The sequence below is a fragment of the Papaver somniferum genome, chromosome 3 (genome assembly GCF_003573695.1).
Source record: "Papaver somniferum cultivar HN1 chromosome 3, ASM357369v1, whole genome shotgun sequence".
Taxonomy (NCBI): Eukaryota; Viridiplantae; Streptophyta; class Magnoliopsida; order Ranunculales; family Papaveraceae; genus Papaver; species Papaver somniferum.
Genome location: NC_039360.1, coordinates 73,490,514 through 73,515,861, shown reverse-complemented (window position 1 = coordinate 73,515,861; position 25,348 = coordinate 73,490,514). Strand labels below are relative to the sequence as shown.

Genomic DNA, 25,348 nt, shown 5'->3' with positions numbered 1-25,348 from the left:
TTCGCAAGAAGAATGATGAATTAAGAGGTATGATTTCCTTATCTATGTCTTTAATGTGCCTTTTCGATGGTTTTATCCTTCCCATGTTTAATTATCCTTTAAATCCCTCTTTCGCATGTTAAGCATTAAATCAGAAACGAATAATGGAGAGATATCAATATGAATCAACTGTTGAAGAAGTCCGTGTTGATAAAGAAATCTTGATGGATCAATATAACCAATTAGATAACCTTTATTCATATTCTCTTGATCAGATAAATAATCTTACCAAAAGATCTATTAAGTAATGAAGTATCTCGTCTTTCTTATTCTTTAACTAAAGCTAATTTAGGGATGGAAACTTTATCAGATGAGAATAAAACCTTATCTCAAGAGAAGCGAACTTATTTAAACAAGATGACGATATCTTCGCAACAACTTAGTATTCTCCAAAAAATATGTGCTGATCAAGAGCAATCTCTTCGCTCTTTGAGAAATGAACTTAAAGAAGTAACAAAATCATCTATCGCTGAAAGAGATACACGCATTCAAGGTAGAATAGCTTTAAGTGTGAAGGCAAACCAGCTTAAAGAACAATATTCCTAATTAGAAGAATCTTATTCTTCTCTTGCGAAGAAGAATGCCTTTCTTATTTCTAAAGAGAAAAATCTCCAGTCTCGACATAAAGGTTTAGTTGGAGATAAATTTGATGACGCAATGAACCATTGGGAGAATAGTTGTCTATCCTTGATTCAACACCTTATTTCGCAAAAGGAAGGTAGTCATAATAGTTTGATTGCCTTAATTATCTTTTCTTTGTCATATCTCTCTGAATTCCTTATCTTAATAAAATTTTGTATTCTATTTTTCGCAGAGTCTGAGAAGAATCTTCATTCTTCTATTTCTGATCTGGAGGCTAAATATGCTAAAATTCGCAAAGAGAATGCATTGCTCGTCTCTACCCTTACTGGTTCTCGCGACCGAGCAGAAAGAAGACTTGATTATCTTGCTTATTTTAAGGATATTCAAGATAGGAATCATCAAAGATCACTTCTTCCCCAAGTTCATCTCCGGGCTGAAGTCCTTGTAAATGACATTTTATTGTCCAACTCTCTTCCTCCTACATCAATTGATCCTTTAGAAGTAGATGATGATGAAGTTCCTCGTTCTGCTGATAGTGATTATGATTACGAAAGCGGTGCAGAGGATAATTTCCTGGAAGATGAAGAAGAGGTTCCTTCTAAAGAAGTATCTGCTGGTGTTAATCAGAATGAGAAAGAAATTTATCCTGAAGAAGTAATTGCTGGCGATAATCAAGATGCTAGTCATGGCGAAGATCAAAGCCGAAATGAAGGAGAAGCTTGCGAAAATGTTGGCGAAGAATTTCTGTCATCTCCTGCTACTGACATTAATATTGAAACTTGAGCTTATTATCTAGCTTTGTTTTCTTGAACTGTCTTATTTTTATCACTTTTGAGAGTTACATTTTTCAATCGACTTTGGAGTCAACTTTTCCTTTTAATATTTCAACGAGTGTCTCTTCATTGATTTCTTCATGACAGTATAACGCCAGGCGCAGGAACCGTAAGATATACTTTCCTATTTCTTCCCCCATCCGCTGTCCATTCTTGCTTAAATCTATCGCCGTGATTTTCCTCTTAGCTGAGTAGAATTTCCGAAAGAAGAGCGTGGAAATGGTTGGCCAAGAATCTACACTTTCTGCCTTTAGGTTGTCATACCAAGTGAATGCCGTGCCTGTGAGCGATTTGGGGAATTCCCTTAGGCACAACTTTCCATCGGAGGCCCTATCATTCATTGCTGATAGGAATCGGTTAAGATGTTCTCAGGCGTTTCCTTGTCCGTCATATGTCTTGAATTTTGGAGATGTGTAGTCGTCGGGGTATTGGGATTTTCGGATATCTATCGGGTATGGGTTACTTACGTGGCTGTGATTGTCTTGTTTCACCACATGATAATTTTTCTCCAAGTACTTCACTATTTCTTTTTGCGACATCGTCATTGTCTCGTCGTCTTTGTTCTCCTCGCCCTTCGTCTTTCCTCCGAGAGTGCCTTGTCCTGCTACTACTGCTTGTGCGATCCAGTCTTCAAGCTCATGCCTTCTGCGTGAGCGCTCTTCTAGTTTGTTTTACATGTTTTGCAGGGTTGATGGTATGGGTTTTGGCGGTTGGGTTACTTGCGTGTTCTTCCCTTGTGTTGTCGTCGCCTCCCTGTTTTGGGACCCATATCCTGCCGGTCGTTTGATAACGCCTTGGATCTGTGTTTGTTCCTCGCTGTCATCCTCTATTGCTACTTCCTCCCGATTGATGGGTCGGTCGGTTACTTGATTCTCTACCGTACCAGGGTTAGCGCCTCCTACATGTGTCATGGTTAGATAGGCACGAGCCTCCGGGTGTGGTCACCAAATGTTGAGGGGTGATTTTAGGTTTGAGGTTCTACCCGTCCTAGCTAGCCAAGTGACCTCACTTTACCAAGAATAGTAAGAGAGAGAGAGTTGTCCTTTCATTGTACTTTGTCCTTCTTTATATAGACTTTCCAAAAACCCTTTCCTTTTATGACATCATGTCATGTGTCCTAAACTCGTTTAATTACTATTAATGTCATTCCTTCTCTAATAAAATCTCTTTCTTTCCTCTTAATTTCTCTTTTGTCCTTTCCTTCTCATGGATAATTTTTGGTGGCTTGAACCTTAGTCCCCATGTCTTATGTTGGGTTTGCCTCCCCTTTGAGGGCACACTAGTCCGGCTAAGGGGTAATATAAAATGTACCGTCTGTTTCCCGGGGAACGGACGAAATTATTTAGCCAGATATTTCAAGACATTGGGTGGAAAGATTCAAGCATTACCGGTTGGTACTTGTAAAACAGACCAAATATTATCTTCCTTTTTATGCAGATAAAGTGTTTTCTATTTTTACAGTATAGTGCTTTCAAGCTTAAGCAGGTGAGTTTCATTTCTAAAGTTTTCTTCTTATCATCACCTAATTCTGGATGTTATTTACAAACCCATTTTTTATTCTTCTTCGTATTCAATAAAAAATTGTTTGCAATATTTCTCCCCATTTTCATTATTTATACTGTTCAATTTTAAAAATTCAAGAACTAGATAAGAATATATGAGGTATAGAATGTCTAGGGTTTAGGGTTTTAGGATTCATGCAAAAATGATTGGGAGTATTCAACAGATTAATTCTATTACCCTTGTAGGTTCTTCTACACAAAGTACACTGAATTTTAGAGTTGAACCAATTAAGAAACACAAAGAACAAAAGATTCCTGAAAACCCTATAGCGAAGAGAATTCATAGAATTTATAGGAAGTCTCAGAATAGAAAAGTTGATAATTTAGTTAAAGTGAAACCCACTTTGGATAATCCGAAAAGGAATCAGAATGGAATGGTGAAGAGGAAACCTGTAGGAAATAGTAAAGAAAAGGCTGCAGTTGAAGTGAGCAAGAAAGGGAATTTTTCAAAGGAAACTACCAAGCACTCAGCAAAATGGTTATCTTATGGGGGACGTTTACCGTTTATTTTGCAAGTGTTGGAGAATGAGGATGATTTAGAAGAAGCTTTGAAGCCCTGGGAGGATAGTTTGAATAACAAAGAGAGGAGCATTATTCTTAAGGAACAGTTGAGTTGGGAGAGAGCTTTTGAGATTTTCAATTGGTTTAAGAGAAAGGGTTGTTATGAACTCAATGTAATTCACTATAATATCATGCTTAGGGTTCTTGGAAAAGCGCAGAAGTGGGATTTGGTGGAGAGCTTGTGGAATGAGATGGTGAAGAGAAGAATAGCCCCGACGAATTCAACTTATGGTACTTTAATTGATGTGTATAGTAAAGGTGGTTTGACAGAAAAGGGGCTTCTTTGGCTGGAAAAGATGAAGAAACAAGGAATAGAGCCCGACGAGGTAACAATGGGGATTGTTGTTCAAACGTACAAGAAAGCAAGGGAGTTCGAAAAGGCTGAGCAGTTCTTTAAAGATTGGTCATCAGGTAAGATGGTTATCAATGGGAGGAAAACTACTGCTGCAAGGAAAAGTTCTTTTTCACAATCTAATACCTGTTTTAGCTCGTACACATTTAATACGTTGATTGACACATATGGGAAGGCCGGACATCTTCAAGAAGCCTCTGATACATTTGCCCGGATGCTAAAAGAAGGAATTGTTCCGAATACGGTGACTTTCAATACACTGATTCATATATGCGGAAATAATGGTCAATTAGATGAAGTTGCATCGTTGATGCAGAAGATGGAACAACTTCGATGCCCTCCAGACACACGAACGTATAACATCCTTATTTCTCTGCATACTAAGCATGATGATATTTATGCCGCAATGAGCTATTTTATGCAAATGAAGGATGTTGGCCTGGTCCCCGACCCCGTGAGCTATCGTACTCTCTTGTATGCTTTTTCCATAAGGCAAATGGTTGGGGAGTCTGAAACTCTTGTCTCAGAGATGGATGCTTTGGGTCTTAAGATTGATGAATTTACCCAATCTGCTTTGACTAGAATGTATATCGATGCGGGGATGATAGAGAGATCATGGTCTTGGTTTGAAAGGTTTCATCTTGAGAAAGAAATGAGCTTGGAGTGCTATTCTGCGAATATTGATGCATATGGGGAGCGGGGGTACGTTCTTGAGGCTGAGAAAGCTTTTATTTGTTGCAAAGGAATGAAGAAATTAAGTGTATTTGAGTACAATGTGATGATCAAGGCTTATGGAATAGGGAAGAAGTATGATAAGGCCTGTGGGCTGTTTGATGATATGGAAAAGAATGGGGTTTTGCCTGATAAATGCAGCTATAATTCTCTTGTGCAGATACTATCCGGAGCTGATCTTCCATATGCTGCAAGGGTCTATTTGCGGAAAATGCAGCAGGTCGGATTAGTAAGTGACTGTGTCCCATACTGTGCAGTGATCTCAAGTTTTGTGAAGGCAGGTCAATTAGATCTGGCGGAAGATTTACTCAGAGAGATGGTTGGATTTGGTGTGCAGCCTGATGTTGTTGTTTTCGGCGTCCTGATAAATGCATTTGCTGATGTTGGAAGCGTTACAAAAGCTAGTGGATACGTTGATGCTATGAGAAAAGCCAGTTTACCTGGCAATCAAGTTATTTATAACTCCTTGATCAAGCTATATACGAAGGTGGGATACTTGGAAGAGGCAAAGGAAATGTACGACCTTCTTCAATCATCAAAATCAGGTCCTGAAGCGTACTCGTCTAATTGTATGATTGATCTCTACAGTGAGCGTGCAATGGTTACACAAGCAGAAAAGATATTTGAGGATATGAAACAAAGGGGGTATGCAAATGAGTTCTCATATGTTATGATGCTGTGTATGTACAAGAAAATAGGAAGATTGGATGAAGCTATTGGGATTGCGCAAAGGATGCGTGAAATGGGACTCTTGACTGCCTTGTTGAGTTATAATAATGTGATTTCGCTCTATGCATCAGATGGTAGGCTGAAGGAAGCAGTTGAAACTTTTCGGGAGATGATTAATTCGAGCATTCAACCTGATGATTACACGTTCAGATCACTTGGAGTTGTTTTAGTGAAATGTGGAGTATCGAAGGATGCTGTTAGTAAACTCGAAATAGGTAGGAGGAAAGATTCCCATAGTGGTCTGCATGCTTGGGTGTCAACTCTCTGCTCTATTATAAGTATAGATGATACTCGAAAGTCATGTAATAAGGCAGGATTAGTCGATGAGTTTGACCCTTTTGCAGGAAATATAATGAGATATGAAGTTGGGTAGTGCTGTACTTAGATTTTATCTCATACCTTAAGGAAAATTAGGGTGGATGGACACTCGTTTGCCTTTCTGCTTAGCGTCCAGTTAACTATGAGGGGTTTTCTTCTAAAATTGGCATGGAGATATCATTTAAAGGCCACTGGAGCTTCAGTTTGATGTACATTCTCCGAATGGGGATCAGGTAATGTTTCTTCCCTTTGATGTTCATCCGAAACAATTTTGTCCGCAAAGTGCTATAAATACCTTTGTAGTCTCCAGTTAATGGGTTGTATATATGTATACATGGAAGATTAAGAAATCTATTTGCTTCAGATTCAGAATCCTGTATTCTTTCTGTCGGTGTTTATTTTGAGACTGACTTCACAATATATTTTACATTCAGATAATATCCATTCCGCATAGAACCTTGGGGACTTAAGATTGTTCAATCACAGTCTGGATTGTATGATTGCCTTGCGATTAGAATGAAGTAACCCACAATTAGTATGTGGAGTACTGACTATGCATTAGAAATGTTTACATCATTTTATCTTCATCATTGATCGCTTGATCGAAAAAGTTGTCTTCCGTGCTCTCTATCCTTTCAGAATATGCTGATATCAAGCACATCAGCATCAGCTAGCACAAGTGCACAACTTTATTTTTACTTCCATAAATGTGCTTGCACGAATGGTTTGATTTTAGCTTTAAGCATTTCAGTTCTTTATTTGGATTTTGTTTGTCATCTATCAGTTGATTCATATCAAAATCTGACTTTCAGCCTTCAGGTAAGCGTTTTGGGTGATAGCATTAGGGCCTATGCGCGAAACCTTGGCTAGTATAAGGATGTATTCCGCAGAAATGGTTCCAGTTTGCTCCTCCAAATTATTCAATTTGTCTCTGGTTGAAGTACTGCTGCGCAATGGTGTTTAGGTAATTACCTATTCTAAACTTAGGATATTCATAAATCATATATTGCAGCGGTTTTGCAGTTGTTTCGATTTATTCAGCCTAAACTAATTGGCGTCTAGAATTTTACCTTCGCACAGAAGAAGACTGAGATATAAGGGATTGTCAAAATGATTATTAACTGAAGGTTTATAATGCTGAAGATGGGAACCCGATAATTCATTTTGAAACTAAGAATGATATATGGTAAAAGAAGCAGACTTCCAACTGTTAATAATAAAGACCACCACTGTTGTCAAGAAACAGTTGAAGAATTAAGCAAATATGGTTGAGAGAAAAGGATGATCTTGTGGGAGGATGAAGCAAATGTCATGTGCAAGGACAGTGCAGTGCGCTCTGGATGTAGAAACTAACTACTTGCTTTGTGAAGAGCAAGGTGGAATTGGGCTGTGAGTGTAATATGACCTTAAGCGTTTTTTATTTCATTCGGTTGACAACTGTAGTAACTTCCATCAGTCATGAGATCTTTTGTTCTTGGGATTTTCATTTTTCCTTTTCTTTTTCTTTTTCTTTTTTTCATATGGTACTTCCGCAAGGCAGGAGTCTAAAATGGTGAAGATAAAAAAATTCGGCCCTGTGAAACTGTTCTGATGTGGAATCAAGGAAACTCTCACTGCCGCATAAGGTTGCTGTCAGAGTGTTATTCATATACCATTTTCATCCCTGATTGATTTTCATGCATATCTGTCACTTCCTGCTTCCAGTTTTTTGCAACTTTCTAAGAAATGCTGGGAGCAAATCTCATGATGGACAAAAAAAATAAATCTGGAAAGAACAAATACCACTTGTACACGAGTGAACTGTCTATTGACTCTATTCGATTAGGCAAAATCTGCTCTTGTAGAACAAAACTGGTGATAGTATTTATAATAATTATTTACACATCAAAAAGGATCTCGACTACATATATCGACACATCCAATTATCTCTTTACCTTTTGTATGATTTTAATCACAGAGAACTGCTTCTTTTCTACAAAGGAAACAGTCTGAAAGGTGATTGGGCAGCTAAGCAGAGCCCAAGTTAAAGCTCCTATTGGGTTTACAAGTATATATATTCCCTTCTTCTTTTCTATGTTTCTTTGCTCTTCTTTTCTTCGTCTTTTAATTTTTATCCTATCGTGGAAATGGATGACTACAATGGAAGGACTCAGACTCTAATTCGAATCAAGAGAGTTGGAGAGCCATTTGCTGTAAAAGTAACTTCTTTTGAGCTGCATTGATCACACCATTACACTCGGCATCCACCAACACCTCTGTCATAATTGCTGCTGCATGACCTGTTGGTTCCTCGGATGCCTTCCTCAGCATGAATACCTGGTTTGGACAGATTATTAGTTAGTTGTAGATTAATATGCCTTAAACTATGTCCATGTGAAAGTAATTCAACATAGGAAGTTCAATTTATAGGTCAACACATGTCTAACACAGGTATTCCAGAGTCCAGACTCCAGTATACGGAAGACAAGTTGAACATCCTTCATTAGCATCTAAGTTCCTGACAGTCATGTGGTGAGACACACGGGTTTTAAATAAAATTGGAATTCAGATATTAGTAGGGGAAACTTCAAGATGCAGAAAACCAAACTAAAAGCAACATAGGAAATCTCTTTAAAATGTGTGCTCTCTGGAGTGGCGCACTCCAGCTGTAAAATCTTGTGACTTCCAGATGCTTCAGTTGATAACATACCGATTCAAGTGGAGAAGTCAAACCCATGAAAATCTGAAGTTTTGGACGCGACCAATATTATGTTTTTCGAGTAAATTTGTTCAGCATCAAGAAATTAGCAACACTACATGCTGTTTTGCATGAATCTAATTGAACTATTATAGTCACCTCCAAGGGATTGAAGATGTCTTTGACAGTAAATCAACTATACCTGTCCGTGATGTGTTATTTCGATAGATCCAGGTTGTTGGATAAAGGGCTCCCCATCTATCTGAACCGGGAAAGGGGTGGATAGATGTATCCTGACCGTGTTTCCTTGAGCTAGCCTCCGAGCCTGTGAAAGTCCAACCTGTACAACAACAACATGTACATTAGCCAACTATTATGCAAATATAAATAAATTAGCCAACCTTCTTGGCAGAAACTGCCTTCACACTTAAATGTCACATTTCTTAAAGGTACATTGAAGTCTCTAAGAGTAACAGTTAAAACAAACGATTAATAAAATAAAAAAAAATAAAAAAGAACAGGTAAAAACAAATCAAAGGGTCCAACAAAGTAGACAATTTTTCTTCATGTGCAAAATGAACATGCAAGGAAGTAGAACAGGAACTCGGACCTGTAGTTTGCCAAGGTGCCATGCCCCGCACACAGACACAACCTCAAGCACTTTATCATGCATACTTTGTAGGCTGAAATCATCCTCATGTTCGTAGTCGTTTTGCCATAAATCTACTCCTCCCATATAACTCCCGATGTTAAGCACAATTACACCCTCGGACTCCTACGAGAAAAGATTATGATAAAATTAAAAGTGAGTAACATAAGTAAGATAGATCAAGAAAAATAACATCAAGCATAAGGTAATAAAGGGCAAGCTGGGGGATTACAAAGTACACAATCCAAATCAGATGATTTAAGATTGTAGAAGGTAGAAACTTCACCGTCCAACCTAAATAAAGCTATCAACTGAGAGGCTCACCTTTGGGATGTCAATGTACTTCCCATCAACTTCAAGGCGAACCTGCCATGGTAGATCCGCACAGGTTCTATCCATCATATCTTTCGCACCCTCTTTAGCATATCGCAGTTTATTCACAAACTGTTGAGTGAATAATAGGAAGATGAATCAGTAGAAAATACTAAACTACATGAATACATGCAGACACACTAAAACAAAATCATATATGAGGTGATTGCATTTTAAATGTTTTCTGCCAAGATGGCTGCTTACATCAGGCCTGGGACTAGGTACCAATTGGCGATTGACCCCTAATTACCCCAAAACCAAAACACTTAACTAAGAGAGACAGAAAAAAAAAGTAAAAGGCTAGGCCCTCGGAATATATCATTTTAGAGAATTCCAGAAATTGCGGTATGATATCAAACCCAAGTTTACGCAGTTATGTATAACTTTGTTTTCTATTTACTATAACTGCTGTTCTTCCAATATTAACTGTGTTTACAGAATCAGCAACCTGGTTTTTGAACCCCCTGTACTTGACCCCAGGGGTTCCAATATTAACTTTGTTTACAAAATCAGCAACCTGATATTTGAACCCCCTGTATTTCACCCCAGGGGTTCCAATAATAGTTACTAAGATGGATTTTAATATTCAGCTAATGGAACAAACTGCTTTCATGCAACTACCAAATTAGAATATTACTATAACGTGATGAATCTGGAATTATTGAATCGAACTACCTTGATACTACAGATAGTACGGCCAGCAGCGTTTTAAGGTTTTCAACTATGTTTCACGCAGTCCAGGGACCATAATTAGAAAACCAAATGAGGATATTTCAAAACTAGACTAGGAATACATCGAAAAAACAAGATGAGCATGAACGCACTAATCTCATATGAAGGAGAAATTAGCTACCTGACTACTGAACTTTTCAGGTCTTTCCTCTCGAGTCGTGTGAAATTCGTAAGCAACTTTTGCGTCACATCCAATACCTATAACATAAGCAAGTCACTTAGTGGCCGAGCAGACCAAAGAAAAATCAATACACCAGTAATATTCGAATGCATACCTAAATAGTTCATCATGAACTTGGATTGTGTTTTATTGGTACCCTGCTGCTCTGGGTTTTCTTTTATGTTAACTTTCCAGCGATCTAGCATTGTAACTGCTGCGTTGTTGAGGTCAGTAATAATTGTTCTTAAGCCTTGTCCCTCATTAGATGAGAAACCTCCACCCCACTGCAAAACTCTTGACAAGTCATTTCCTGTTCCCAAAGGAAGTACAGCAACTGGTGGAGGTGATTCAAAATTGTGCTTCTCGATGGCATCAAGCACCCAGGCAACAGTACCATCCCCACCGCACACTAAAACTCTAAAATATTGGACAGAACTAAACAACTTAAGACCAGCTTCTGGACCTTGGGCAGAACTTAATTCAAAAACCTGTGAATTCGCCAATAGCAAAACCAGGTTAAGATCCAGTTAGACATGCTATTAAAATGAAAGAAATTGAAATCATTTATTGTGTGAGAAGAAGCTCGGATCTCGAGGAACCAAAAATAGAAGAAATAAAACATGGGTCAACCAGAAGCGGAGAGTACTTTCAAGTTACCACTCAATTTCATTGACACACTGTTTAATGCTAACCTACTGCTGGAGAGTTAACTAACTTGGTCAAGAAGTGATTAAAAGAATTTGCTTGCAGGAAAGTAATTCATTCATGAACCACTTTACTGGATGTTTTTATAACATTCTAGAAGGCTATGGAATAAAATGACAGTAAAATTCCTTCCAATGCAACCAGGGGAAAAAAAATTTTATCACCTGTACTGGATTTAAGAGCATGTTCAATCTTCTTCTCAGAGAAGGTCCATATCGAGCTCCACTTTTAACATTGATGAAAACTAAAAGAGGCCTTGCATCCTGTGGCAAATCAACCAGTGTATACTTCTTCACGTGGCCTGTATCACTGTCTTTCTGCATAGCTCCATTTTGTGTGCCTCTTAAACCAGATATTCGACCATCTTTCTTCGTAAAGTGGTCCCCATTTTTCTTGTTGCCTGATTTGTCCAAGCCAACAAGGCCATTAAGCACATATCCAAGCGCGATATTTGCACCAGAAGCATCCTGATTTTTACCATTAGGAACGCCACTTTTGCTACGATTACGCCTTCTTCTGATCTGCCCACGGACTGATGAAGCTATAAATTCTTCCGTGATAGAACTGAACATTCGCCCTGCAATTGTTCCTTTATCATCTTCTTTCACAGAGAGCGGAGAAAGGATAAGTCTTCTAAGAGAACCCAAATCACAAATATCACCAGAATCTTTGGATATCTTATGGTGACATTTTACATGTATAAGGCGTTGACACCACATGCAATGCCATGTTGGAGAAGCATCCAGGAAAGGAACACCACAAGGTTCATCACAGTAATAACAGAAAGAAGACATCTCAGGATTCTCGTCCATCACAATCCATCTCTCCGACCAGTGATGTAGAAGATGCGATGAACCAGCCTGTGCTACACATTTGCAATCTTTCGGGGCATATGGGGAACACCAGGAGTGAGCTGCTACACTACAAACTGCACACCGATGGAGTGGAACAGGTGATGCTGCTTTTACAGGACCCACTTGTTGAGGGCACACAAGAGCGTTCAAACAGACGGAACATGTTGATGGCTGCCCACCGTAAGCAAAGTCCTCTATCCATGTATGATGTGAGAAAGGAAGTTTTAATTTATTCAATACATTTTTCTTCGCCAAAGCAGCTGCTTTAACCCAATTCAGTGACGTATTTCTCTGCCATTTAAGAAATGCATATATAATAGCTAACAGTCCAACTGATCCAGCAACTAGCCATCTAATTACAAAAGGTCCCCAATCATCTGAACTGGTAAAAACTCTAAAAAGTGAAAAAACCAGATCTGTCATTGTAATAAACTTCCTCCGATCTCAAAGTTCCTTTACAATGAACACATTATATACATTCAGCATCAAAGAGACCTTGCAAAGAACCCTGGACATCATAAAACAAAAACACAATTTATCAGGAACACAAAGATGCTGTAGCCGAAAGGATACATCAAACAAATGAAACAACAACAAAAAAAAAAATGTATAAGAAAGAAAATGACTAGAATTACTGCGTAAGTAAAGTTTTGTCAAATCCATGTAGTAATCAACAGTTCCAAACACTAATAATTCAACCACACAATTCTATGAGATTGAGAATTATATCCAGAATGAATGGAGATCCCTAATACTTTAACCAAACACAATACCTAGACTGAATTTCACACTTTGTAATATTCATTTAAAGGTATATTTTAGACTCAATCTTACTAAAACCTCTCCCCTTGTGAAGAAGAATCTCAATGGTACAAACAAAGAGTTAACCTAGCTTTTAAGCTGAATAAAGCAGCTTATAACAGCATCATTATACCAGCAGATAAAGAATAAAAGAGAATGATTGACAGCTAAAAAAGTAACAACAGATAATTCAAACAAAGAATATTTCTCATTCATAGATTCACAACCGTTTTCCCTAAAAATGCAACAAAAATAACATCAATTGCCAACAAATAACAACGAAAACCAAATCGGTTTTTCAGATAGGGTTCGATTCAGATCTAATAAATACCAAACGAACCCTAAATTGAGAATCCAAAAAACGTACCTAGAGAAATGGAGGAGAAGATACCAGAGATTCTTCCACGCTCCTCTCTCTCTTTGTTTTCCGTTGTTGGTGCAAATCTCTGGATCTTCGAAGCTTATTTTATTTGAATTTTTGAAAGAAAATAAATATCTCCTCGTTATTATTTCAGGAAGTCTTGTACTATATTTATATCAACGGAAAAGCGGGATTTCTTCTACTTGTATAGAAACTGGGAAGAACTTTTCTATATCCAATAAGAATTTGACACCTGTGTACTCAACGTCATGTAAGAAACGTGTTGTACATCGAATCATCGAATATATGCGACAGTGAAAACTTTGAGCACTACTCTGGCTTCAGCGATTCCGCCAAGAGAACCAAATTTAACCTCGTTTTGTTTACTAGGTAATTAAAACCAGGGACGGACCCGGGAAAGATAAATTTCCTTTTAAAACCGGGGCTAGAAATTTTGGTCGAGAAAAAAAAAAAAGAAATTGGTTTGTGGACTAGGAAGCGTATCGGGGCTAAAGCCCCCTTTAACCCAACTGTAGGTCCGTCACTGATTAAAACCCCGTTGTATATGTCAGCGGTCTAGCCAAAAACTAGCAGAAAAGCAATATCAGGCTTGGAAGCCCTGGGGTAACAAGCGCATACCCTTGCTCTACACTGATATAAGTATAGACTAACAGGAAAATTATTGTTACCAATCACCGATATATCCTTATCGGTGGGTAGGTGTAACGCAATTTAGGGCCCGTAAAAGATAAACATACTCCCTCCGTCCCTAATTAGATGACCTATATCATAAATAAGTGGAGTGATAGATTAGTATTATTATAAGAAATATATAAAATTTGATAGCCATATTTATATTCATTAGAAAGGTATTTTAAAATGCTTCCCGATGATACAAAGTTTACGAAAATCCGTTATATAGTTCGAGAGATAAATCATTTCTAAATTTACTAGTAAATTTTAACTAGGTCATCGAATTAGGGATGAAGGTAATATTAACTAACAGCTTATGATGTTACTTAGTGAACGACCGTTGAGCGAGCATATGGACGAGTAAAAAATTAATTTTCTGTATCTGATTATTTTATGCCTAACCTTAATTAAGTTAGTTAGTAGATATTTTAAACTAAATCAGAGACAGGCCGTACATAGGGATCTGCTAAGTAATCCAAAAGCTATTAATTAAATAATTAACACTTTGTTCCCAACGTCTTTCGGCGTAGATACTGAAATTACGCGGGGTATATAGCGCAATCAATCTTTGTGGATGTAATTAGGCCGACACTAAAAGGCAGAAAAACAAATCAAAGAAAAATTAACTTTCAAAAAAGGAAATCGAAGTAAGAACAAAAGAAATATAAGAACGATTCGTATAATAGCGACATGAAAAGGAACATAATGACATGGGATATTTGATTGGTGGCCATGACTTTTGATGAACTAGTGCCACCTAAAAACGGGATCAATTTCAACTCTTGTGTGTTTTAAATTGTCGACATGAAATGGTTACACATGCTCAGATGTGATGGACTTGATGAGGTTGGCTAGCTGGTACATGGCGCCACACTGAGCTTACGAGTGTACATGCTTAATTAATTGGTACGTTATCCATGCCCGTACTTAAGCTGAGAGTGCCAACAATTGGTGCATGTGGGTCATTCTTATCTATATATACGTAAGTATTTTTCGAATACAAGTAAGCTGGCTTAAATGTACACTCTTGAAGGTAGCAAAGATCCACGCATTACGTGAGTCGACCCGGTCATATGCATACTCATCAAATATATTTTCCGCATGAAATTTTGGTTGAGTCAACTACTCACCAGCACTTATCACTTCTATTTCATGTTTCCATCAAATTCCCACTGAAAGACCCTGATAAATAAGACCAACCCACTATTTATATCCTAGCACCTATAGCTACTTGGTCAAATTAAGTCGTACATTGTGGCGAAAACTTTAACATACTGCATATGTTAATGTTCTTTTAGTTAAGCTTTAGAGTTTAGACTTGGAAAACACTCATAAAACATGTTCTAATCAGATACATTAAAATTTATATTAAGAATCTATTCCAATCAATAATATTTTCAGGTTAAAGAGTGACTTATAAAATGATAAAGTTTAGCTAGTCTTATAATGAGGTTGAGACTTGAGAGACAAGGTAGTAAGTACACTAGTGCTCTCCACAGTCTCCAGTGGCCTTTCAACTAATTAGGTTTCTGATCCGTCATTGGTTATACGTAGTTAGGAAGTTCGGGAGTTATTCGCGAATCGGTCTTTATCATCCCAATTTGTACGGATTGTTCGTATTTTTGGAACTCTGATTTAAATTCACGAATTTTCAGCCTAAAACGAATTATATACGTATTTATGAATTACCGAACTATACGGTCTGTATAATATTTTATTTATCACGTCATCACCAAATTATCATCCTCTATTATATTTTTTACTTTTAAATCTTACATACACTGATCTTACCCCTACACAACCAACATGCATGTTATTTGTAATTGTATGTATAGTTCCTTAAAGTCATAATCGTGGTACCTAAGGCGAGATTTTGTTAAAAAATGAATTTTAAAAATTTATTGTATATCAAATTTTGTATGCTGAATTCATATTCCTAAAACAAATTATAAACGTATGTATGTCGTTCGGAATTATACTCGAAAAATACGAACCGTTGACCGAATAAATGACCGACTTTATATTCCAAACGTATGTTTGTTGTCCCAAACGTTTGCGTACCCCGGATTGCTAACTAGTTGTAACTATTCTTTTTCTAAGAGATAATTGTAGTTGATGTTCTCCATGTCCGACACTCCGATTCTATTGTTTCATACTTTCATACCATTCCCCCACCAAGCTTAGGCGCACTGTGAAACTAAATATTGTCCTAATTAATGGCGTCTTTGGGTCAAGTTCACAGTGTCACTTTGACAAATGAGAATAAAATAAAAGTTATGGGTCGGTAATCTTCTCGGTAAAGGTTTCTGTTTCGAAAGTAAGCATGATTTTTAAAAAGTTTTAGTGGATTACCGAGGAAAACAATCAATACATCTCGACATCTCAAGATGGTTTTATGTTGGAAAATTTTAGTAATCTTTTTTTTTTTTGAAAACAAAACTTCATTCATGCACTAAGTATTAGTACATAACTTCAGGTTAACAACATCATCCTTAAGGCTTTAGCAAGTTCTGCTGGGATGTTAAACAAAATATCAAATGAAGCTCTTTTTATTCTTGCCCTATTAGCTATTTTATGAGCAACATTGTTACTTGTTCTACTGACATAACAAACAGAAGTTCTTATGGTACTAGATAGTATATGCTTTATTTCGTTTACAAAATTCTCTGGTTCATCTAAAACACATGAGGGATAGCATCATTAATAGAGTTCACTACGTTTAAACAGTGTGATTCCAGTAGTATATTTTATGCTTTCATAGTCTTGGCCCAGATTAGTGCTTCCTTTGTGGCCAAGCATTCCGCCTGTTCAGGGTCTAGTCCTCCATTGAAGTTCCTGTCTCTGATGCCTCTACTGGTACCTGTATTTTGATACATCATCAAAAGAAGCATTTATGTTAATTTTGAGTTGGCCTTTTTTTTTGGTGGAGACCACTGTTTTTGTTTTTCCTTAAAAAAAAATCTTTCTATATCACATTAGGCCATAGCACACTGCTGCATTAAACACCTTATGCTGCTAATAGCAGTCCAGCTATTTAGGTTCTTATTGTGAAATTTTTTATCACAACGGGATTTCCAGATCCGCCAAGCTGTTATCATCAGTGTGACTATCCGCTTATTGTAGCTTTCATCATTAGCATTCTGAATGGTGGTGAACCAACTGCCTGTCCAGTTGATGGCAGATATGTGTTGTGCCTGTATATTGGAGACATTTACATTCGTTGCCAGCCAATTGAGGAGGAGGGGTTACAGTTAATAAGAAGATGTTCTAAGTTTGTTCTTCTGCCTTACAATGTGGACAAAGAGTTCCACTCCCAGTTTTATAGTGACTTAACAAAAGTAGAAATTATACCTTTCAAATATTTCCATATGAATAGCTTTAACTTTGCGAGGAGCTTCCATTCTCCATAGTCTTTTCCAAACTATTTTTGGTATCTCATGCATCTGTTCATTTATTTGATTTCTTGAGATTGTGAATGTTTTATAAGCTGAATTAACTGTGAAGGTTCCTGCTCTATTTGGTTCCCAGATAAGAGTATCTTCTTCCTGCTGAGGTAGATACATCTTTAGTAACAATTGTGTTATCTGATATAGAAATAATTCATTAATAAGAGGAACATTCCATCTCTTTTGGTTAAGTATTAGATCTAATACATAAACTATTCTAGCTGGTTCAACATAATTCTGAGTTGGGATTGGTGGCATGTCAAGTACATGTACCCATTTATCATACCAAACCAAAACTTTATTACCACATCCTATTGCCCATCTATGGTGCTTCTAGACATTTTTTAAACCTTGTTCGATTCCTTTCCAAATCCAAGATGAGTTTTTGCGCTCTTCCTGAAGATATAAAAAGTCACGGTATGGAGCATATTTTGGTTTTAGAACCTTTACCCACAGCTGGTTTGATTATGTGCACATTCTCCAGGCTAGCTTAGTGATTAGTGTATTGTTAAATTGCTCCATATTTCGAAAGGCTAGTCCTCCATCATTTTTTGCTTCATTAAAAGAATTCCAAGTCATGAAGCTAATTCCTCTGTTGGATTTATGTCCCCACCAGAATCTTCTTTGAATGCTTGTGTTATTCTAAAATTACCCATATAATGTGCTGGAATAGTATTGAGGACAGCCTTAACCAATGTGGTTCTTGCCGCTTGATTTAAGGTTTTGGAATTCCAACCTTGTAATCTATTTGCGAAAGCATCAGACAGACTTTCAAAAGGGCTGGCTTTAGACTTACCAGGAAGAATTGGGAGACCAAGATACTTATCAGAAGTACATAGCTCCTTAACTCCTAATTTGTTCTTTATATAATGTTTTCTCTCATCTGAAATATCTCCTGCTATAAAAGCTGCTGATTTCAAGAAATTAATCATTTGGCCAGAGAGTTTACCAAAATTATCTATAATACCCATAATATTATTAGTTGTTGCATCATCAGCTTGAAAAAATATAGGAAATACTATTTAATCCTAGAAATAATATATTAGAGAGAGTCTAGTCCAGTTGACTCAGTCATGTGTCTGTTTAGTCCTTTTTGAAAAAAATATATTATTGTTTGGTCTTAGAAATTATGGTTTGGTCCTAGGGTGTACAATACCCACGCGGGATGACGTCATGGATGATGTAATTTTCTTCTGGGAGTCACAGATATACCCTTTCAGATCCATATATATATAGGATTTATTAGCAAAAAAGAAATCATTTTTAGATTTCTTTTCTCTCTCCTAGTTTTAGATTTCTTTTCTCTCTCCTAGTTTTGAGATCTACTTTTTCTTGTTCTTGATTTTTTTCTCTGTTTTTGAAGATGAAAATGACGATGGTGTTGAAGATGAAGATGATGATGAAACGACGAAGATTTGTATGTTTTTTTCTTTTGTGTTGCTGTTGTTGTTGCTGAAGATGGTGGAGACGATGAAGACAATTTTGTGATGAAGTTTTTTTGAATCTTTTTTGTCTCTATTATTGTTGTTGTTGATGATGATGAAGAGGATGATGATGATGAAGACGACAATGACGATGAAGATGATGAAAACGATGATGATTTTTTGTTTTTCGTCATTTTTGCTTGTTGTTGAAGAAGATGAAGATGATGATGACGATGATGTCTGCTGCTGCTGATGTTGAAGACGACGAAGATGATGAAGATGACGTTGCTGCAGTTCATTTCTGGAATGAACTCTGATTTTTATGAATTTTTAGCGGGAGTTCATTTCTGGAATGAACTCTGATTTTTATGGATTTTTATCAGGAGTTCATTTCTGGAATGAACTCTGGTCTATATAGGTTTTTATCAGGAGTTCATTTCTACAATGAACTATTTTTTTTAAGGTTTTTATCAGGAGTTCATTTCTGGAATGAACTCTGTTTTTTTAGGTTTTTTATCATGAGTTCATTTCTGGAATGAACTCTTGTTTATATAGGTTTTTATCAGGAGTTCATTCCAGGAATGAACTCTGTTTTTTTAGATTTTTATCAGGAGTTCATTTCTGGAATGAACTCTGTTTTTTTAGGTTTTTATCAGGAGTTCATTTCTGGAATGAACTCTGGTTTATATAGATCTTTGGTTTATATAGGTTTTCTGAAAAATTAAGTAGAAATTAACATGAGTTCATTTTGACGAATGAACTGCTACAAAAAATATGTTGGAATTAACACAGAAGGGTACTTTGGTCAATTTAATATTTTTAAATAATTATGGACCAAACAGTAAAGGCATTTTCCCAAAGGACTAAACTGACATGAGCCCACCTAAAAAAGGACCAAACGCTATTTTTCCCTGAAAAAATAGCAGACAATATCATCTGCGAAAAGCATATGATTTATAGAAGGAGAATTTTTTGCTGTTTGAATACCTTTAATAATTTTTCCTTGTTCTGCTTGATATAAGGATCTAGTTAGGTATTCCATTGCACAGATAAAGAGATAGGGAGATAGTGAATCTCCCTGTTGCAAGCCTCTTGAAGAATAGTAATCCTCGCAAGCATTACCATTAATCCCGATAGATATTGTAGTGGTTGAAATGCACTGTTGAATAAGCATTCTCCAATCAGAACAGAAATCCATTGACTCAAGCATTTTATCTAAGAAGGACCACTCTAGTCTGTCGAAGGCTTTCGACATATCTAGCTTAAGAGCTATCAGACCTTTCCTGCTTTTAGATTTTTTTCATTGTATGTATTAATTCATGAGCAATGATAATATTATCATTGATATATCTTTTTGGGACATATGCAGCTTGAGTTGGAGATATTATTTTCTCCATCAGTGGTTGCATTCTTTTGACCAAAAGTTTAGATATTATTTTAAAGTTGTTATTACATAGACCAATGGGTCTAAAATCATTCGGAGTGTTGGGATTTTTGGTTTTAGGAATGAGACAGATAGCAGTTTCATTAAGCTGAACTGAGAGTTTTTTGTGTATGAAAAAATCTTGGACCAATTTGATGATGTCTTGCCCAACTTTTTGCCATTGTGTTTGGTAAAAGCCCGTTGGGAATCCATCTGGTCCCGAAGAGTTACAACTAGCTATGGTCTTAACTACATTATGAATTTCCTCTGCAGTTGACATATCCATAAGAGAAGCATTTTCATTAATTTTAATGTTGTTGTGAATATGAGCAAATGAGAGATCTTGTATTTCTGGGGAGGTAGTTGTGGCAATCGAAGAGAAGTGAATGGTGAGAAATTTGGCTAAATCCTCCCTATTATACAACCAGATTCCATTAGGGTCTCTTAAGGCAACTATATTATTTCTAGCCTTTCTTATATTTGTCAAAGAATGGAAATAAACAGTGTTATTATCCGCTTCTTTGACCCATTTATCACCTGATTTCTGTTACCAATATTCTGCTTCTATTTTATTCCAATGCTGCAATAGCTTTATTGTGGTATGTATTTAAGAGATGTTATAATCACTAACTGGCAGAGACTGAAGATGTTCTAACTGCTTTTTTATAAAGGTTTCTTTCTTATCTATCTGACCAAAGTTTCGTCTCTTCCATCTAGCTAAATCTCTTATAGCTGAAGAGATCTTACTGCAGAAGTTTGTATCTGAGGATCTCCAGGATTGAGCAATATTCTTGGAGCATGATGGATCAGAAAGCCAACATTTATAAACTTACATGCATTCCTAGGAGTAAATATTTCAGATTCTGTGTGAAGTAAAATCAGACAGTGGTCCGATCCAAGAAAAGGTGGGTGATATAGTCTTGAGTCAGGGTATTGATTTTTCCGCTTAGCATTATGAAGTGCCATGTCAATCCAAGCTCTTTTACATCCCTTGCCATTTGATCTGTTTGTCCAAGTATGATTGTTACCTATGTGCCCCAAATCCATTAATCCTGCTTCCTCTATTGTGTTACAGACCCAATTATTTATAGAAGTATAATTAGAGGTTTGACCTTTGAAATTAAGATGAACATTAAGATCTCCCATAACCACCCACGGCTGAAAAAGATTATCCCTGAGATCTTTTTAAAAATCCCATTGTAACTTTTTAATATCATCATATGTAGAACCATACACACAAGATAACATCAATAGATGAATTATGTTATCCTTAACACATACTACATCACAAGGGAAACCTTGTTTCCAAAGTAGAATAAGACCTCCAGTTATACCAACTGAACTCACAAATAGAGAGTCAGGATAGTAGTAAGTCTGAGTAAGAGCTTTGAATTTTTCTTCATTTATTTTCGTTTCACTCAAAAATATTATATCCGGATTATGATCTTTTATGATATCTCTTAAATAGTCTCTAGTTTCTTTAGATGCAAAGCCTTGTACCTTCGCTGTTAAGACTTTGATAATGCTAGGTTTTATGATTCTAATTTGTAAAGACAAATGAGTACCAAGATGAAATAAATGTTGAAAAAATTGAACAGAAGTAGATTGTGAAATGTATAAGAGATGAGATTGTACCTGGTCACCAGTGCCGGATGTTTTGTTGCCTCCTTGAGTAGTTTTGCTCTGAAACATTCCCGTGATATAGCCGATAAGAATTTGGAGTACGATTTGAATCAATCCGTGATTAATTGGGTATTTTCTGAAGATTCGGCATTAGAAGCAGAGGAAAATTGATTCAATTGATTATGTCCATAGAGATTTATAAAAGAATGAATAGGACCCTTTAAACCTCTAGCCACATGAGCAGTTGTCGGGTCTATATTCTCCAAATTATAATTATCCATCGATAGATCAAATTCCCCAATTTGTAGATAGGTTCTAATCAGATTTGTATCTAGGGCACCCTCTAAGCCTGGTGAAGGATCGAGAGAAGAAATTTTTTTTTCCAAATTCGGATTGTTGATAAAATCTAGAAGATTACTATGAGCATTAGTTTCCTCCAGATGAGAACGATGGATATTAGGGTTACTACTTTCTCCCATTTCTATTCTCAGTCTTTTTCCTTGTCTAAAGCCTATATGTTCAAATGTTATGCCTCGATTAACATTAACTTGAATCATACCTTGTGTATCACACCCAACCGTAGTAACTGGCACGTTATGACTCACTGAGTTAACTCGTTGAATAGTCTCCCTTTCCACTTGGTTTTGGTCTGTAGTAATCGATTTGGATTATAATGTGACATGTTTATTATTTATGTCAATTTGTTACGAGTTTATAACATTGATCTTTATTTATTTATTTATTAGTCTCTTAATACTTGGTTACCAAAAACCCAAAAAAAAATAAAATAATAATAAATAAATAAAGAAAGAAAGAAACATAGAAGTATAAAAAGAGAAGAACAATCTATAATTTAAAAAAAAACTTACCTGGGTGTATTGAGGCGAGAAATTTCTTTAATTAAGATATTTAATCTCTAGCATTCAACAATACTTATGATGTTCTTCGACAATAACGCAGTGAATACCAAAAATGAAGGCGAAATGATGCAGCGTAAGCTCCTTAACAACAAACTCTGACTTATATTTATGCATTAAAACTTCGGAGTTTTTCTTTTTTTTTTTATCTTCTCTTTATATATCGAACCTAATGGCAATGAAGGGTTTATATAAAATCAAAGAGGACTCTTGGAGAAATCCTTTCGTGAAGAGACGCATCTTTTGGATAAAAGATATTCAAATTTAAATTGAAATGGTGCACATGAATGGGAACATCCAAACTTAATTCAAATTTGAAAGGGTTCATATGAAAAGACAGATCCATTCAAATTTGAAAAGGTTCATATGAATGGAAACACATCCATTCACATTTTAATTCAAATCTGAAAGTGTTGGTTTGAATGAATACATCCGTTCACAACGTAATTCAAATTTGAATTTCGGTTATACTGACTAATAGTATTTATATTCAAAATCCCAACACTTTCCTATTCTATTTTTACATGTGATTTTCTTCAGGTCTCCACAAAACATCTATGGGTGATCTCAAGGAGTTTTACAATAGAGTGGCAAGGTAATCAACTGCCTCAATGGTCTCGTGATACACATGCTTGATGTTGAAAGACTCCAATTCAAAAATCTTCGACTGGGTAAGTCTAACATGGAATTGAGCCCATGGTGCTTCAAAAATACCTTTGATAATATCTACAATCATCTTCGAGTTAGTTTCACATTCAACACATTTATATTCATGATTTCACGCAAGATTATTAGATTACTAGTCGGTTGAACCCAAAAGTTTTGCTATCTCAAGCTTGTTGTCAAATTTAGATGATCAAAACCATGTATTGATTTCTAGTCTACTAAGTCAAGTCTCAGACTAGGTTAGAACTGTAGTTGAGTATCGAACATCAACCTTGAAGACTGAAGATCGACGAAGACATTTGGAGAACTTTTGTATCCAGGTATGTGAAGATTGAATCATCTTATTTTACTCACCATCATTTTATCTGTTGAGACTATGTCGTATAACTTATAGTAGATTTACAGAAACGTAGATTTCGAGTCAACACTACACCAAAACATCCGATTTGGGACGGATATACGCGTTGCAATGAATTTCACCAACGCGTACATTCGTTGGAAATATGGCGTAGTAAATTTGTGTGCAACGCGAAAATCCGTTGGGAATATTAATTTTTGCAACGCATAAAAACGTTGGGCAACCGGTTTACCAACGTTTGTTGAGCAACAGATTCTTTAATTTGTGCAATGGTTACAATAATTTAGGCAACGTATTACTCTAATTTGAGCAACACTGAACGTTGCAAACCCATTTACAGGTAAAAAAAATAAAAAATCCGACGATAATTCCAGGTAAAAAAACCCGACAATAATTCCGGCAGATTTCTGCACCTTTATATACCATTGTAGATCAACTAAAAGACCCAATTTTTCATATGAACATATGGTTGGTCATCATAATCCATCAAGATATATTCATATATATCAGCTTGTAATAAATATATGAATTAGCATGTAACCGATGAACTATAACAAACCATATAGTTATTTGGTTGATTCAAAGATAAATAGGGTCACGAATCCATATAATTATTTGGAATACCAGTAACAGAAAACAGACTGCTCAAAATAAAAGTTAAACTTTAAAGGAAATGAAAGTTTCCCATACGTTGCAGTATACTCCTTAGCCTTCTCGCCCATAATTTAAGGCACCGCAACACTAACTGGAACTTCTGGAATTGATCAAACAAATGGAGCATTAGAAATGTACGAAGTAAAAACCTCACAATTACGCCCAGAACGGATCTTAAGGATCTGGAGTAAAGATTGATATCACAACCCTACATGACTTGGGAAACCATACCAAGCCCCATAGTCAGTAACGTACCCCGTATACATAGGCAATTGGAAGATATGGTTTGAGAAACACCAAATTCTATCAAAACCATTTCTGTAAAATGCAGGAAACTGTGACCTACCTCTAAGTTTGGAACAAGTTGAAGAATTTGCATGTTCGCACGTACTCCAGACAAGCATTTCCAGCTAGTTTCATCAATGTTTTCTAAGATGAATGGATTGAGAACATCCATATTCTGCAGGATTCTACACAACATAGATGTCAGGAATCAATAAGGGAAATTCAAATAGACCAATAAACCACCGATTACACCATATACATCATTTTCAAATTGTAACCACAATCCAAACACTTACATCAGGCACTGACATGACTTTAAGTTGTGCGTATGAAAGATCGACAGAGATCCCGTCATATTTAAATCGCATTAAAGAAACTTTTGAATCCTTCGCGCAGAGAAGGTATGATACCTCTTTCCTAGTTTCAAGCATCTGGCGCAGAACAATTAGAAAATACTCCAACACAACATTAAGAGAAAACAAATCAAAGGGTAAGAATCAATAAAATGGACTACTCTTGAAATCTTGATTAAGTTCAGGTGTTAGCTTGAAATAAGCCACATCCATTGCATATCCAACTTAACAGACTGGAATAACAAGCTGTTTTGGGATAAAAACTGATTCTGTTGGAAATGGTAAATTTGGGTGTGCCGCCGAGAAACGAATCTAAACCCTAAACAAATACACTGTACGGGAGTACTTTAGATTCGAGAGATCAATATGTACAATTATGGCCTAAACCAAGAAATGGCCGTTTCAGCCTTGTTTCGGTCACAAAGTGAAGGAAAAGGGTTGATCTTAGGGAGGAAAGCGAAGAAGGTGTTGAGATCCGAATGGTTAA

At 36.4% G+C, this 25,348-nt stretch overlaps 4 protein-coding genes across 12 annotated transcripts; 1 reads left to right on the top strand and 3 right to left on the bottom strand.

The window, feature by feature from the left end:
• The first annotated feature begins 2,924 nt into the window (after window positions 1–2,924).
• Window positions 2,925–7,462, top strand: LOC113356490 (pentatricopeptide repeat-containing protein At3g23020-like). 5 transcript variants are annotated; one of them, XM_026599646.1, is made up of 3 exons: window positions 2,925–5,941; window positions 6,521–7,097; window positions 7,249–7,462. In XM_026599646.1, the coding sequence occupies exon 1, from the start codon at window positions 3,160–3,162 to the stop codon at window positions 5,761–5,763; it is 2,604 nt and encodes an 867-aa protein (XP_026455431.1). In that variant the 5' UTR covers window positions 2,925–3,159; the 3' UTR covers window positions 5,764–5,941; window positions 6,521–7,097; window positions 7,249–7,462. The 5 variants fall into 5 exon arrangements, with proteins under 5 accessions (XP_026455431.1, XP_026455430.1, XP_026455432.1 ...); XM_026599645.1 differs by lacking the exon at window positions 7,249–7,462 and having other exon boundaries at window positions 6,521–6,672; window positions 6,789–7,206; XM_026599647.1 differs by lacking the exon at window positions 7,249–7,462 and having other exon boundaries at window positions 6,521–6,672; window positions 6,771–7,206.
• Window positions 7,463–7,529: 67 nt separating this feature from the next.
• Window positions 7,530–13,168, bottom strand: LOC113356489 (diacylglycerol kinase 2-like). 4 transcript variants are annotated; one of them, XM_026599640.1, is made up of 8 exons: window positions 13,026–13,168; window positions 11,168–12,365; window positions 10,414–10,786; window positions 10,260–10,336; window positions 9,359–9,478; window positions 8,996–9,160; window positions 8,588–8,725; window positions 7,875–8,024 (listed from the first exon to the last, which is right to left on the bottom strand). In XM_026599640.1, the coding sequence occupies exons 2-8, from the start codon at window positions 12,278–12,280 to the stop codon at window positions 7,875–7,877; spliced, it is 2,136 nt and encodes a 711-aa protein (XP_026455425.1). In that variant the 5' UTR covers window positions 12,281–12,365; window positions 13,026–13,168. The 4 variants fall into 4 exon arrangements, with proteins under 4 accessions (XP_026455424.1, XP_026455425.1, XP_026455426.1 ...); XM_026599641.1 differs by having other exon boundaries at window positions 13,050–13,165; XM_026599639.1 differs by lacking the exon at window positions 13,026–13,168 and having other exon boundaries at window positions 7,530–8,024; window positions 11,168–12,280.
• A 4,565-nt stretch (window positions 13,169–17,733) lies between these two features.
• Window positions 17,734–18,129, bottom strand: LOC113359595. The gene has a single exon (XM_026603203.1). The coding sequence runs from the start codon at window positions 18,127–18,129 to the stop codon at window positions 17,734–17,736; it is 396 nt and encodes a 131-aa protein (XP_026458988.1).
• Window positions 18,130–24,200: 6,071 nt separating this feature from the next.
• Window positions 24,201–24,937, bottom strand: LOC113361363 (nuclear poly(A) polymerase 3-like). 2 transcript variants are annotated; one of them, XM_026604627.1, is made up of 3 exons: window positions 24,805–24,937; window positions 24,570–24,693; window positions 24,201–24,323 (listed from the first exon to the last, which is right to left on the bottom strand). In XM_026604627.1, exons 1-3 carry the CDS (start codon window positions 24,861–24,863, stop codon window positions 24,234–24,236), a joined length of 273 nt encoding a protein of 90 aa, XP_026460412.1. In that variant the 5' UTR covers window positions 24,864–24,937; the 3' UTR covers window positions 24,201–24,233. The 2 variants fall into 2 exon arrangements, with proteins under 2 accessions (XP_026460412.1, XP_026460411.1); XM_026604626.1 differs by having other exon boundaries at window positions 24,570–24,683; window positions 24,805–24,910.
• Between the last annotated feature and the right edge of the window lie 411 nt (window positions 24,938–25,348).

Bases quoted from the DNA above. Each gene is read 5' to 3' on its own strand.
- LOC113356490 (XM_026599646.1), top strand. From the start codon at position 3,160: ATGATTGGGAGTATTCAACAGATTAATTCTATTACCCTTGTAGGTTCT.
- LOC113356489 (XM_026599640.1), bottom strand. From the start codon at position 12,280: ATGACAGATCTGGTTTTTTCACTTTTTAGAGTTTTTACCAGTTCAGAT. The intron at 10,787-11,167 runs GTGATAAAATTT...GCGAATTCACAG, and splicing joins TGCTCTTAAATCCAGTACAG to GTTTTTGAATTAAGTTCTGC. The intron at 10,337-10,413 runs GTATGCATTCGA...CTTATGTTATAG, and splicing joins GTTCATGATGAACTATTTAG to GTATTGGATGTGACGCAAAA.
- LOC113359595 (XM_026603203.1), bottom strand. From the start codon at position 18,129: ATGGGTATTATAGATAATTTTGGTAAACTCTCTGGCCAAATGATTAAT.
- LOC113361363 (XM_026604626.1), bottom strand. From the start codon at position 24,876: ATGCGATTTAAATATGACGGGATCTCTGTCGATCTTTCATACGCACAA. The intron at 24,684-24,804 runs GTAAGTGTTTGG...AGAATCCTGCAG, and splicing joins AAGTCATGTCAGTGCCTGAT to AATATGGATGTTCTCAATCC. The intron at 24,324-24,569 runs GTAGGTCACAGT...GATCAATTCCAG, and splicing joins AACTTGTTCCAAACTTAGAG to AAGTTCCAGTTAGTGTTGCG.